General features: G+C 38.8%; 1 protein-coding gene across 3 annotated transcripts in view; it reads right to left on the bottom strand.

The window, feature by feature from the left end:
* Nucleotides 1–814: 814 nt before the first annotated feature.
* KIF2A (kinesin family member 2A) overlaps nt 815–12,893 on the bottom strand; it is a 52,716-nt gene continuing 40,637 nt past the window's right edge. For 2 of the 3 annotated variants that reach the window (XM_027635093.1, XM_027635094.1), the window contains exons 16-20: nt 11,284–11,351; nt 8,241–8,391; nt 6,532–6,633; nt 4,388–4,523; nt 815–2,565 (exon numbers count right to left, since the gene is read on the bottom strand). In XM_027635093.1, coding sequence (XP_027490894.1) covers nt 2,480–2,565; nt 4,388–4,523; nt 6,532–6,633; nt 8,241–8,391; nt 11,284–11,351 — 543 coding nt within the window. In that variant the 3' untranslated portion in view covers nt 815–2,479. Of the gene's footprint in view, nt 2,566–4,387; nt 4,524–6,531; nt 6,634–8,240; nt 8,392–9,504; nt 9,619–11,283; nt 11,352–12,893 lie in introns of all 3 variants that reach the window. The other variant, XM_027635092.1, reaches the window with a different exon arrangement.

Below are 12,893 nucleotides of genomic sequence, written 5' to 3'. Positions count from 1 at the left end.
CGGGTAAGTAGCCACAAGGAATATGCTCAGACTAATACAGAAGGAACAAATGCTGGAGGCTTGTGTCACACTTCATAAATGCTTTCATTTTACAGGACAGGAATTGAGGATAAGCTTGCTTAAGTGCTTTTAAAAGTAATTCCAGTCCATCGTGACTATGGGCTACAGGAAGTCAGGTGCCCAGCCAGCCATATCAGGTTACCTCAATTCTCAATGCTTCAGTATCTGTATAGATCACGCATAAGGCTCTGGCACAAAGACTGGCTGTAGACACAGTTTCTGCTTGCATGTGCTGCCTGACAGGACACATGTAATTACGCAGCTTAGTAAAAAGCTGCTGAAAGTGAATTCTGTCCTTCCTGTCCCCTTTGGTACCAGCAGGAAGCCACAGCCTGGTTGTGGCTCTATGGACGAATAGTATGGAAGCCACTGTTACTCATGTAGGATGTCTCAATTTTCAGAGGCTTTCTAGAATTCTGTAGGAGCAGTTTCAAAGGAACCCTCTGGTATTATGCAATAATCTGCCTGCTAACAAAAGCTACTGCCTGCCTTTTCGTGGTTTCTTTTAACTGTGATGAACGACATTCTTAAATGTTGAGAAAGGTGCGATGCTTCTTTTAAGACCTGATGCAAAACTAAAGTTAGGATAGTGCTCTGGGGAACTTCCTCCTATATGACAAACCTGTGAAGAAGAGTTGGCTGCGGAAGTAAATACTCACTCTGAATTCAGAGTAAGTATTCTTTTCAAAAATGTAACCAATGTGCTGACAAATTTAAACCCTTCTGAAACAATAACAAAAATTATCAGATGTAATTCATTTAATAGCTTAATTTATTAAACACATTATGTAAAATCTACATTGTTTCAGTTTTAATGTTTACACACAGGAGAACTTTTTATTTTTAACCATGATGCAACAAGAGCTTCCCCATAGCCTACCTTTCTATGGGAGATACAAACATTAAACACTACAAGAAATTCTGGCTCATTTAACTCTCTTTTCATTGCCTTCCCTTTATTTCCCCCCACGCCTGGCACAAACAAACAGGCTTGTATTCCAAAAGTAATTCTTAAACAGTTCCAAGGGAAAGTCTGCTGATAGGAACTCTTGGAAACAGGGAGAACTCCTAGAGAGATCTACAGTTCTTCATTTGACAAGTTCTTACATGAAAGGTCAATGTTTTTTGGATACTGACTTGCAAAAATAACTGGAGTGCCACCATCTAAAAAGTGCTGATATACATGGCGCCATTTGTGAGAATTCAGGTACTTGCAGGATTTCTATTAGCGCTAGGTAGAGGTATTGTGCAAAATCATCAAATGATGCAATTTCACCCCACTTTTCAGCTGCTGGCACTGTACAAAGGGAAAAATAGGTATTAGCTACTTCTTAAAGCAACAGAACTACTCAAACTACCTGCAGACTACGGTTAATGTACATGTAAGTTTGTCATGCATCAAAAGCCAAGTTTTTAAAACAGTATGTGAAAGGCCAGTATGGATGTATTTATCCCCAAAGTTTGACAGTTAAACTATCCATACACAGCATTATCACCACATACCATATATCTGCATTATCCTAAGGTACAACTCTCCTTAGTACTTAAACATTAGCCTTTATTACACATCAACTAATTTATATTTTTGTGGGGTTTTGTTGGTTTGTTGGTTTTTTTGTTTGGTTTTTTTTTTATTATTACAGATAAAATGTTAGAATTATATAACCATTCTTTATGGTATTCTTATAAATCAAGATTCCAGATTTGTACAAGGAAAATGGAATGTCCAGATGTTTGTCCACTCCTAACAGCTTGCAGTTCCTGTTCAAATGATATGGCACATCCTGTGAAATGAAACTAGCCACCAAAAAATAAGTATTAAAACATCAAAAATGTACACACACTGAAGTAATTTATATTGACGAATAAGGAATGTAGTTTTTTAAGGCTGTGCTTCAGAAAGGATGTCCAGGGTTAAGTAGCCTTCATCAAGGCACAGAATGGGAGGAGGTAAGCACAGCTGTCTGTAGAAGAGAAGTTATATAAAACCACTAGTGTGTGCATGCATGCCACAATTTTAGAACTGCACAGCTAGACTTTGTAATAAGACAACATGGTCAGAAGGAAGTGCTGTGACTTTAATGGCCACAGTTTTACTTCATTATGAAAAACATGGCAAGTATCTCCAAACAAATTTCACTATTTGAATAAATGAAATATTAAAAACAAAGTGCTTCACAGATCTGAACCCTGCATGGATGTGCTGTCTGGTCTAGAAGCATTTTGTAGACATCATAGGAGCATTTCACATAAAACTGAAAATGTCATTCAGGTGAATAAGAAACAGGACATTTCCACAGACATTTCTAACGCTTTTACACTTTCAAGTAGTTGAGTTCCCCCTGGCCACTGGGTTTCGTAACAAATGTGTGCTACAGCAGTACAGGTTCATGGATTCCTCTAGCAGCAAAGGCCCATTTCAAAGGGCACGTGGTCTTTTCGGGTTGATCTGTTTACTGGCCTGTTCCTCCTCTTGAAGAGCTGCCCGGAACGATTTCACTTTGTCTTTAATGAAAACAGAAGAGAATGAATACTGATGTGCCTGTGCCGAACAGATCTGGAAACTAAACCCTCATCCTCCACATCCCAGCCCTCGTGCACAACAAAGAACATTCCTTTACGAAAATAGCTGATGCTACGAATTACAAACTTAAATTCAATACTCACCAGACAAACAAGTTGCTTAGCAACTTAGTCCCTTCTTGGATGCTACCCCTGTCTTTAGGCAGGATAGGTTTGTAAACTGCACAACTGCATGCCCAGAATGCAAACTGTTCACACTTACATCCTCCTTCTATCTTACAGAATGTAGGGAGATACTACATGTTTACTTTTCCTTCCCAGCACCTTCCAAACTAACCTTGGAGGCATACAAAATCTTATTCAGCGTACAATCAGCCTCTTCTGTACATTTAATTTCTAGTCCCCCTGTTTTCCTATGAATGTGAAAAGCATTTGTGAATAAATTTTGGAACTTATTCAACTGTAAACAGTTAAATGCATAATTCATTTATTTCATCATAACTAATAAGAATGGGAGAAACCTGAGAAAGGAAGTGTGGCATCCTCATACTTCTGTTCCTGTTCCCTTCCATTCTCCAGTAATAAGCCCAAGAGTGGGAAGAAGGACAACATAAAGATGTCAGTCCCACAGTGACAGAAGTAAAAGCCAAACAATTCAGTGATCATTATGCGCCATGAGCAGAACACAGAAGATGCCAAGACAGAATTTTTGACTTAACAGGTGTTCCTTCCTGTAAAACTACACATACATCATGCTTCCTGTAAAGATGCAAGGATCTCTTAGATAGCATTTTACCTCCAGTACCTTGTTTCAAAAACAATATCTAGTAAGTTTTTGAAGAACAGGAAGTCACCTAAACTGTGTTTTTTCACTGCTGGTGTCTCAAACTGTCTTCTGAAAAGGAAGCCATCATCCATAAAAAGAAAAGGAACCCCCAATTCCTAGCTAAAGCATAACTGGCATGCTTACGAGGCAAACAGGTCACATCTGATTTGCTTGATGCACTTTTCTAATTTACAGCAGATAGACTGAATAAAAAGTAAGATTTTAACTTACAGTTTTCTACCACATCAAAAAACCCTCCCCTCAGCCCCAAACCCCACCCTTAAGCTTTTACCAGTATAGCATTTCTCCTAGAGTCCAAACAGTTAACAAAAAATGGAAACGAAAAACTCATCTCCATGAGGTACCAAGATGACAAGCTGATTTTAGAAGATATGTGGAAGAGTAAATTTTGGGCACCAAGTAAAGTAATAAATCTGCAATTTTTCTTTCAACAAAGATAAGCTGACAAAATTCTGGCAGAAAGACTGTTGAAAAAAAAAGGTAAACTACCAACCAAGATACTCAAGAGCTTGATGCCACTCGTAAGCACAGTCTTAAAAAAATGACAGCAGGCTCCCTGCTACACTACAGAATGCAACAGAGCCGGAACTGGGAGTTCCTACTACTTTTTCCTCATTGCATTGCCTTCTGGGTTTTTTCATACAGTTGGTTTAGATTTTCTTACCTTCCTTCAGTGTTTTGGAAAAAAAGGAAAAAAAAAAATTGCAGGATTGAGTTTATACTTCCTGGAGGTAAAGCACAAACTCTTCCTTTATGTTAGGATGATCTGAGCACAGATGTGAACCTGTTCTCAGGCAGCAGAATAAATGTTCCTTCCAAAGGACACTGCAGAGCAGCACAAGTGGGTAAAAAAGACCGTTGAATATATTTACACTCTTTTTTTTCCTCCCCATTATTACTGCAAGTCTCCATGGCATATGCTAATAATGTACAGAAAAGTGATTAAAAGCAATTTACCTCTAAGTTCAGTCAGAATATCAATTTTTTGCTCTAGAATTGCTTCAAGTTGGGTAGCATAAGAATCCACATCATAGTCAACTTCTTCTGTCATGTCAAGAAGTAGTTTTTCAACTTCCAACCATCTAATAGACTCCTAGATAAAAGTTTAAAAAAATCAAAAAAAATACATCAGCAAAGTTTCAAGACAAGTGTTCAAGACAAAGAGCCACCACAACTTTTTATCAAAATTACCATACGTTTACTGTCTAGTCACCTCAATATAACAGATTTAAATACTAAAATGAAATCTTATTCCTAATTCAGCAAAACTGTATCTCTTCTACCTTATTTTTTAATTCCAGTGGTCATACCAGCAACAGGTAAACCCCAGCTACGCCATTACTCTTCAAATTCAAAACATTAGGTGGTTGTAAAGCTAAGAAAAAGCAGAACTTTATGTCATGGTTGTGTCCCCTTAGGCAAGTTTCAAACTTTGAAGTCAAGCTTCAATTTTAAGTATCAGCTGGTTACCACTGACTATAGTCCTAGAGTCATGACTACAGACAAGAAGCCAAGATAATTTTGCCCAGTTTTGAGAAAAGCTGTTTAGAAGAAGATCTATTTTAAACTCAGTAATTGAATGATCTAACTCCACTCACAGGACTGCAGTAAAGGCTCTTTCTCAGGCATCTTTGCACTCTGAATATCATCAAAAAGAAAAGAGGAAGAAAAAAGGATTGCAGCAAAGAAGAATTGAAAGAGAAGCTTAAATCTTACAGAACTATGCAGAGCTGTGATCAGAACTGATCCCATCAGAAATGCTTTGATTTAAAAAAAGAAAGCAGCTGACAGTTCTAGGCATGGTGGGCCTGACACACTAAAATAAAGTCTTTCCTTCTGTGCTCAGCAACCTAAGCAAAATTGAAAATTGTTTTTTGGCTTTCAGGACAGAAGGAGCTTGCATTGGGGTAAGACTCATCTCATCTAACATAATCTTGTACATCCAAAACAGAGAAAACCCAAAACCTTTAGAGCACGTTTCCTTGTGTTGGTATAGTTTAACCATTTTTATTAGGAAAGGATGTTTTGTATCAGTTGGTTCCAGGAAAAAGCTGACAGAAGATGACTGGTACAGCTGGTAGATTGTGTATCAGGGCAGCCCAGCCACTCGCACAGCATAAACTAACAAGCCATGCTGCGAACAAAGGAACCTGAGGCTGAGACATGTTTCCTTCCACTGACCACTGGAAGGAGCAGTAGTCTAGAGCAGGAGGCCAGATGGTCACACAGAGGCAATATCATCTTTAACTAATGCAGTTTGTCTCTCCAGAAGTCACAAGCATTAGGACACAGCCACAGCATATGGCGTATGACTTTCACACTTCTGTATGTTTTACTTCAGGGCTAATGTTTCACAATAACAATCTCTGCATCTGTTGTAAAATGTGTTATTCAGCTTTCTACTATGCTATGAACACTCATCAACATTCTGCTAAGCTAGATACATAAATTGAGGTTTAATACAGGTTTAATACAGGTTTAATGGTCTGCTGTTCTCTGGCAAACAGCCAGCTTGCCTAAAGGCCCTTCAGGTTATGAACAGAAGCAACTCCCATTTCCTTCTCAAAACTAGTAACTCATTGCCACAATTCATTTTGTGAGTGTAAAAGACTCTGTAACACTGACCAGCACTACACTGCGTGGGCAGTATTCCTTTCACAAACCCTGACAAATAGCGAATGAAAACCTTTACATAGCTGTAAAATGGAAGCAAACAGTTTGAAATGTATGTGTCTCATCTGGATCTCAGAGGAAGATGTGTCACAAAAGGGTACTCAGATACAATACTTGGACGGAGTATTGCAGTATCTTAGAGGGAGACAACCAAACAGAAATGCAGCTGATAGAGACGTTACTATTAATTGCCAGCCCTGGCAAAGGAAAATTTTACTAAATTTCTGGGATGATACGCTTCTCTTTCATCATGAGGACAAAGGTTAGTGGTTATGGAATCTGTAGGCTTACAATAACAGATCAATTTAGAAATCTTTGACAGATCAGAACAGCCAGATGACATCCTACATCTTCAAGAGTATGCACTTTCTTTGGGAAAAACTGAATTCCTAGATTAGGATAAAAAAAAGTAGAGCTCCATCTTTTACCTGGAAGACAGTCCTGTGGTCTTCTACTACTTGCTCTTCCATTTCTACCATTTGTGACACAGCTTCATGGAAAGTAAACAACTGTGGAGAAACTTCCTCTTCCTAAAAACAATAGTTAGTCTTGTTAGTCTAGAAAGAACTGTGGCTTCAGAAACATACTGAATGTGATCCATTTCATCACTGAACATGGAAAGAAATACGCAGAAGGCAAAACCTGTCAAAAATAGAATTTGATACTTCTAACAAGAAAATCTCCACAAATGAGCAAAGGGGCAATAAATTCAAAACATATTTAAAATATTTACAGATTTCAATTTAGTTAATATTCACTAAAATTTTCAGTCACTAATCTTAGCAAATATTGGAAAATCGGGTATTCCACATAAAAATAACAAGTTGAAAGAATGGGAAGAAGAAACCACAAGGGAAGAATTATAATTTCTAGTAGGTTTTAATACCTACAAAAAACTCTGGTTTTCTGTCAGGACTTTTTGTTGTGCATGCTGCAACAGACAGGCAACAGTTTTCAAAAAAAGAGAACAGCAATTACATTCAATACATTTCAGAAATCAAAATTAAATAATTCCTTCGGAAAAAAAAGTTAAATGTGAAGTGAGAAATCTAAAATGTACATAGTGATTCATACATTAGAAGAATGCACTCATGGATGTACAAACTGGGGCAAACAGGGCTTCTTTAGAAATGAATCGTTAACAATAAAAGAAGAAAGTGCTAGGTAGGCTTTAATTAATGTTTTAGCAAGACAGCACAGTTCATTATACAGTGCTTTTGAAATATTTTTTAAAGCTTGATTTCATTCCACATGAGTAATGAACAAGTGTGATATGAAAGGATATCTGGTTGGAAGGACTGTCTGGTGGAAAGCTATAGGAATCACTAGCATGTTCTTATAAAACAGAGTACTGGAAGAAAAGCTAGTTATCGAAGTGAGAAATACTGCAGACACCACAAAGAAGTGGTGAAGAGAAAAACTCTGAGAAACGGAGTTTTGTGAAAAAAGTTAGGATACTAAGGACTTTTCTGTTTTTCATCAGCATTTTCACAAATCGAGTTTTAATCCCTACTGAATAATTAAGGAACCGTGACTAGAGCTGATAATCAGCAAGGAGGGAAAATGCCCTTTGGAAGATGCCACTCAGCTCCCCACTCCTGCAGCACAGGAAGACGTATTGGGACCATCACGTAGTTCTCTTCCCAAACAGTGCACTGGGGTTTCACCCCAGGAAAATCAGGATGCCAGGAGGAAGAATGATGGGTAGCCAGATTTCTACATGCAGAGAAAGGCAAACTCACTTGAAATGGGGTTTGCATGCAGGGAAAATAATGGTCAAGACCACAAAGAGTGTTAAATAAAAAAGACAAATGTCCCAGATACTTCTAAGTGCTGAAAAAAATGTGAAGCTATACTGGAAAAAAATGCACATATACAGATTGCCAGAGCCTAGAGCAGACCCTGCCAAGATATTAAAATCCCTAATCAGAAAGGAAGATTAAAAAAAAAAGTTTAAGAAATGGTTTTGGGTTTGATTTTTCTTTTGTATGCAAATGAACAAAAAAGCGAAAAAGTGAAGAGGCATGATCTATTTACCTGAAGATCTTGCTAACAGGCTACAAATACACGTTAATCTGGATTTGTTCTGCCACTGTATTTCATTATCTCTTTCCATGTAATACTGTAAACTACTCACGTTTTGTTCACAAAGCAGTTTGAGATCATCTCTCTGAGGAGAGCTTCCCACACCCCACTGTGTCTCCAAGTCATCCATCTGATTGGGAGCATGGTGTATAATGGAACGGATGTCCCCTGAGGTACTAGGATCGACTGTCAGCTCCTTCACCCTACAAAGAGAAAATGTTCCAGTTGTAAATTAGTAACCTCCTGTGCAAAAGAGTCACAACCAAAAATAAAGCTCTATATGTTTATGCATAATTAATTCATTTAATAAGGAAGATGATGATGTCAGCTTCACAAATTTAATGTACTTTCAGTGACAAAAAGGTGTTAGTCTGATTTGTAAAAATGATGGACCATCGCAGTTTTACTACTTGCATGTGGATTACAACCAGTGTTCTAGCAAGAGGCATTTCCTGATTAAAATCTTACTACTACTTAACAGGAGGGCAAAAATCTCAAACCCGTCAACAGTAACTCCTTAACAAGGAGTGATATTTGAAAGGAAAGTTCATTCAGAACCCTAAACCTGACCACTTTTCTTTTTCTGTGAACACAATTGTGCTTTAAAAGAGTTAGCTGATCAGCACCCCATTAGCTGTTATAAGCAAAACAGCCAAGAAATTCTGAAGAAAATAATAACTTGCAACCAAGTATTTCAGAGAATAAATAGATCCTTTAATTCATTTCAATGTTGAAAATATTTTAATAAAATGTTAGGCTCTTGCAGCATGAAAGTAGCTCAAAGATTAGTAATGCTTCTGTCAAAAAAATCCCATTTAAAAGCAAGTTTATGAAAGATGGATAAAAGTCTGAAAGTATAGCAAATTTTAGAACATATTCTTCATTTCTTTAATGGGAAAAATGTTTTTTTCAACTAGCACTTGCTTACTACAACGGAAAATATTTTTCATTTAACTTCAGGGCGATGAAAAGTTTTAATAACATAATTATTTACAAAACTTTTCAGAGATATTTAAGTTACCCTAAACACAGAATTGTTAGATTCGGTCCACTAAATATATGAAGGTGACATCACCATTTTTTTTTTTTAATGTATGAAAGAAACTAGCAAGTCTGGATACAGAATGTGGATGTTTAAGGAGCATAAACAAAATACTGGGAAGATGATTGCATATCATGCAGAACCATCACCTGCCAAACCAAAATAAAAACAACATATGTGTGACTCATGGCAAGGTGACTAATGAAAGGTTGATCTGTAAAATTACATAGCCAAAAAGAAAACTTAAAGATTCCATGTATAGAATGAAGTAGACCTGGTGTTTGAAGGAGAAAAGTCGTCATACTCATAGGAAGGAGAGAGATCAGAGCGACTGCCACTACCCTGTGAGAAGGGAATGTCCGAAGGACTAATTCCAAACTCCTTTACTCTGCAGCAGCAAAATACAGTGGCAAATGAAAAGAAAATGTTCTCATAAACACAGTTAAAATGACAACTCTTTGTTTAGCATACTTCTTTAATATTTAACTACAAAATTATTTTTATACTAAAACACGTGTGTCAACATATTTAAACTTTCTGCAAACAGTTCAGATTACTAACAAAATTGAACAAAACCAGTGCTGCTAATTTGCAGGGGACCATAATAGCAGTGTTTTCAGAAGAGTAGTTCCAGATTTGCATTTGTATAGTTAATAAGATTTGGTCTACATTCAATATTCCACTAAATGGTTCCTTTTAAAATATCAAACCACTACAGCTACAAAACTTCAAATTCTATTCTGCCTCCTTTCTTCACTGCACACACAGTAGTGCCCAGCACCTAAAAACTGTGAAAATGACGTATTGTTAGAAAAAAATAAAAAACTATACAAACACATGAAGGAACATTACAGGGACAGGTACTCTGTAACAACATACAATTTTAACACCAAGGGGAGGAAACAGTTTCAGCACAACTAATTAGTACACTAGAAACAGCTGTTTAATTAGTTTTGTAGTGACTCTTTGTAGAGTCACTTCAGCAACACAAGTTCTGTAAGGGGGTAAAAGTTCCAACGAGTCTTGAATGTGGACAGTCCTTTGTTATGTTACTGTAAGGAGGTGAGGAGAAGCCTCCTTCTCTCCAGGAAGGAAATCACACAGACTGGTCCAAGCCAGGCAGGTTTACTACTGGCTCCCTTGACTCAGACACAGGGACATTTGGATATCAAGAGGAGCTGGTGGTAAGCATTCCTGGCAGGCCTTTGTGCCCAGCTAGCAACTGGCTGTGGTGCCCAGCCAAGCAGGAGCTGTCGTGAATCTGCCATCTTTCACTGGGGCAAGCAGGCCACCACATGGTAAAAAATGGCAAAACCAGGGTACCTGATGGCCCCTGTCTGCAGCCTTTGTGCTTTGCAGCAAAACATGGGGAGTCTCTGGGTCAAGGTCTGACTGCAGGGACACACAGGACCTGATCACCCCACTTCTATTAAATATGGGAGAACTGCAGCAGGTGAGGGCTTCTTTCAAACTCACTGGGGAGAGCTGAACACTTTCTTAGAGCAGTACAGGTATCAGAGCATCAGCATCTGCCTCTGGAGGTGCTAATTTCTCCACAGTGATCAAAAAGTCTGTCGGATTTACTGCCTTTTTGTTTAGGGGTCTCAGATATTTGCCTGTATTTGGGAAGCATGAAATTTCATGTGAACACATGATAGAGACTGGTAACTGTACACAATTCCACCATGGGGATGAAAAAAAAAAATAACATCACAGAACTTGTAGCTAACGTCCCAGGGAATCATCACAAACACTAATGCAGGAGATGGTTCCTCCAGAGCAGGGGTAAAACTAATAGTGACATCTGCCACGTATCTTGCAATCCACATCATCCACCTCTGCATTTCTGGATAATGGTGTAAATGCAATTTCTATAGTGACAAATTAAATGTGAGCCTGGATAAGTAATTTGGATCTTATTAAGAAATACAACTACGATCAAATTATTCAAGTAGCTAAAATAATTATACAATAATTATACATCATGGAACAACTATTTCAAAAGTCAGTCATCAACAGTTGGTATAGCTATAAGAAATAATATTTTTTATACCTGTTTGCATATCTCAATGTATTTAGAGTGTTTTCACATGATGCCATCCCCGGAGAAATTGTAGCAATCTGGAGAAAACAAGCCACATGTTAATAAATCACTTTGTACACATGAAAGGGTAGATGAACTCAAATTAAATTTGCATATTTTTTTAATCTCCAGTTTCATTTGTGATCTTCTACAAAAAATGTCTGCTATGTACAGTTGTCCTTATACTGTAGCATCTCGGGGACACAGATGTCCAGTCAAAGCTTCAATTCCCTTTAACCATAAAAGGAACATCAAGAATTCACAGAAATTCAGTCAATTTCTCCAACTTCACCACCTTGGCAACATAATATGTAAATGCAAAACTCTAACTAAAAAATAAAAGACTCCTCAAAATGGGAAATATGCAACTCAACAGAGTGTAAAACTATATATCCTCCAAACAGTTACTAGATTATTTTTCATATATCTCTGTAGGCTGTTCTCTGTTCAAGGAGACTCTATGATGATTTTGGCCATAGTCAAAAATCATACTTAACAGTATTAAAGATGAGTTTATTTAACTATTTTCCTAAGTAAAGACATATACAGGTTGGACAGGTGCACTCTCTGATGGGTTAAGAACTGGCTGGATGGCCAGGCCCAGAGAGTGGTGGTGAACGGGGCTGCATCCAGTTGGCAGCCGGTCACTAGTGGTGTCCCCCAGGGATCAGTGTTGGGCCCATTTCTGTTTAATATCTTTACTGATGATCTGGATGAGGGGATTGAGTCCACCATCAGCAAATTTGCAGATGACACCAAATTGGGGGGGCATGTTGATCTGCTGGGAAGGTAAGAGGGCTCTTCAGAGGGACCTGGACAAGCTGGAGAGATGGTCTGATTCCAGTGGGATGAGGTTCAGCAAGGCCAAGTGCCGGGTCCTGCACTTTGGCCACAACAACCCCATGCAGCGCTACAGGCTGGGGACAGAGTGGCTGGAGAGCAGCCAGGCAGAGAGGGAGCTGGGAGTTTGGATTGACAGGAAGCTGAACATGAGCCAGCAGTGTGCCCAGGTGGCCAAGAAGGCCAATGGTATTCTGGCCAGGATCAGGAACAGTGTGGTCAGCAGGTCCAAGGAAGTGATTCATCCCCTGTATTCAGCGCTGGTGAGGCCACACCTGGAGTACTGTGTCCAGTTCTGGGCCCCTCAGTTCAGGAAGGATATTGAGGTGCTGGAGCAGGTCCAGAGAAGAGCAAAGAGGCTGGTGAAGGGACTTGAGCACATGTCCTGTGAGGAGAGGCTGAGGGAGCTGGGGTTGTTGAGGCTGGAGAAGAGGAGGTTCAGGGGAGACCTCATCACTCTCTACAACTCCCTGAAAGGAGGTTGTAACCAGGTGGACGTTGGTCTCTTCTCCCAGGTAACCAGCAGTAGGACAAGAGGGCATGGTCTTAAGCTGTGCCAGGGGAGGTTTAGGTTGAATATTAGGAAAAAATTTTTTACAGAGAGAGTTATCAGACACTGGAATGGGCTGCCCAGGGAGGTGGTGGATTCACTGTCCCTGGAGGTTTTCAAGATGAGACTGGATGTGGCACTTAGTGCCATGGTGTAGTAACCACGGGTCTTGGATCAAGGGTTGGACTTG

Source organism: Corapipo altera, unplaced genomic scaffold (genome assembly GCF_003945725.1).
Source record: "Corapipo altera isolate COAL_440 unplaced genomic scaffold, ASM394572v1 61411, whole genome shotgun sequence".
In the NCBI taxonomy this organism is placed as follows: domain Eukaryota; kingdom Metazoa; phylum Chordata; class Aves; order Passeriformes; family Pipridae; genus Corapipo; species Corapipo altera.
The sequence above is the reverse complement of the archived record's forward strand: the minus strand, read 5'-3'. Positions and strand labels throughout refer to the sequence as shown.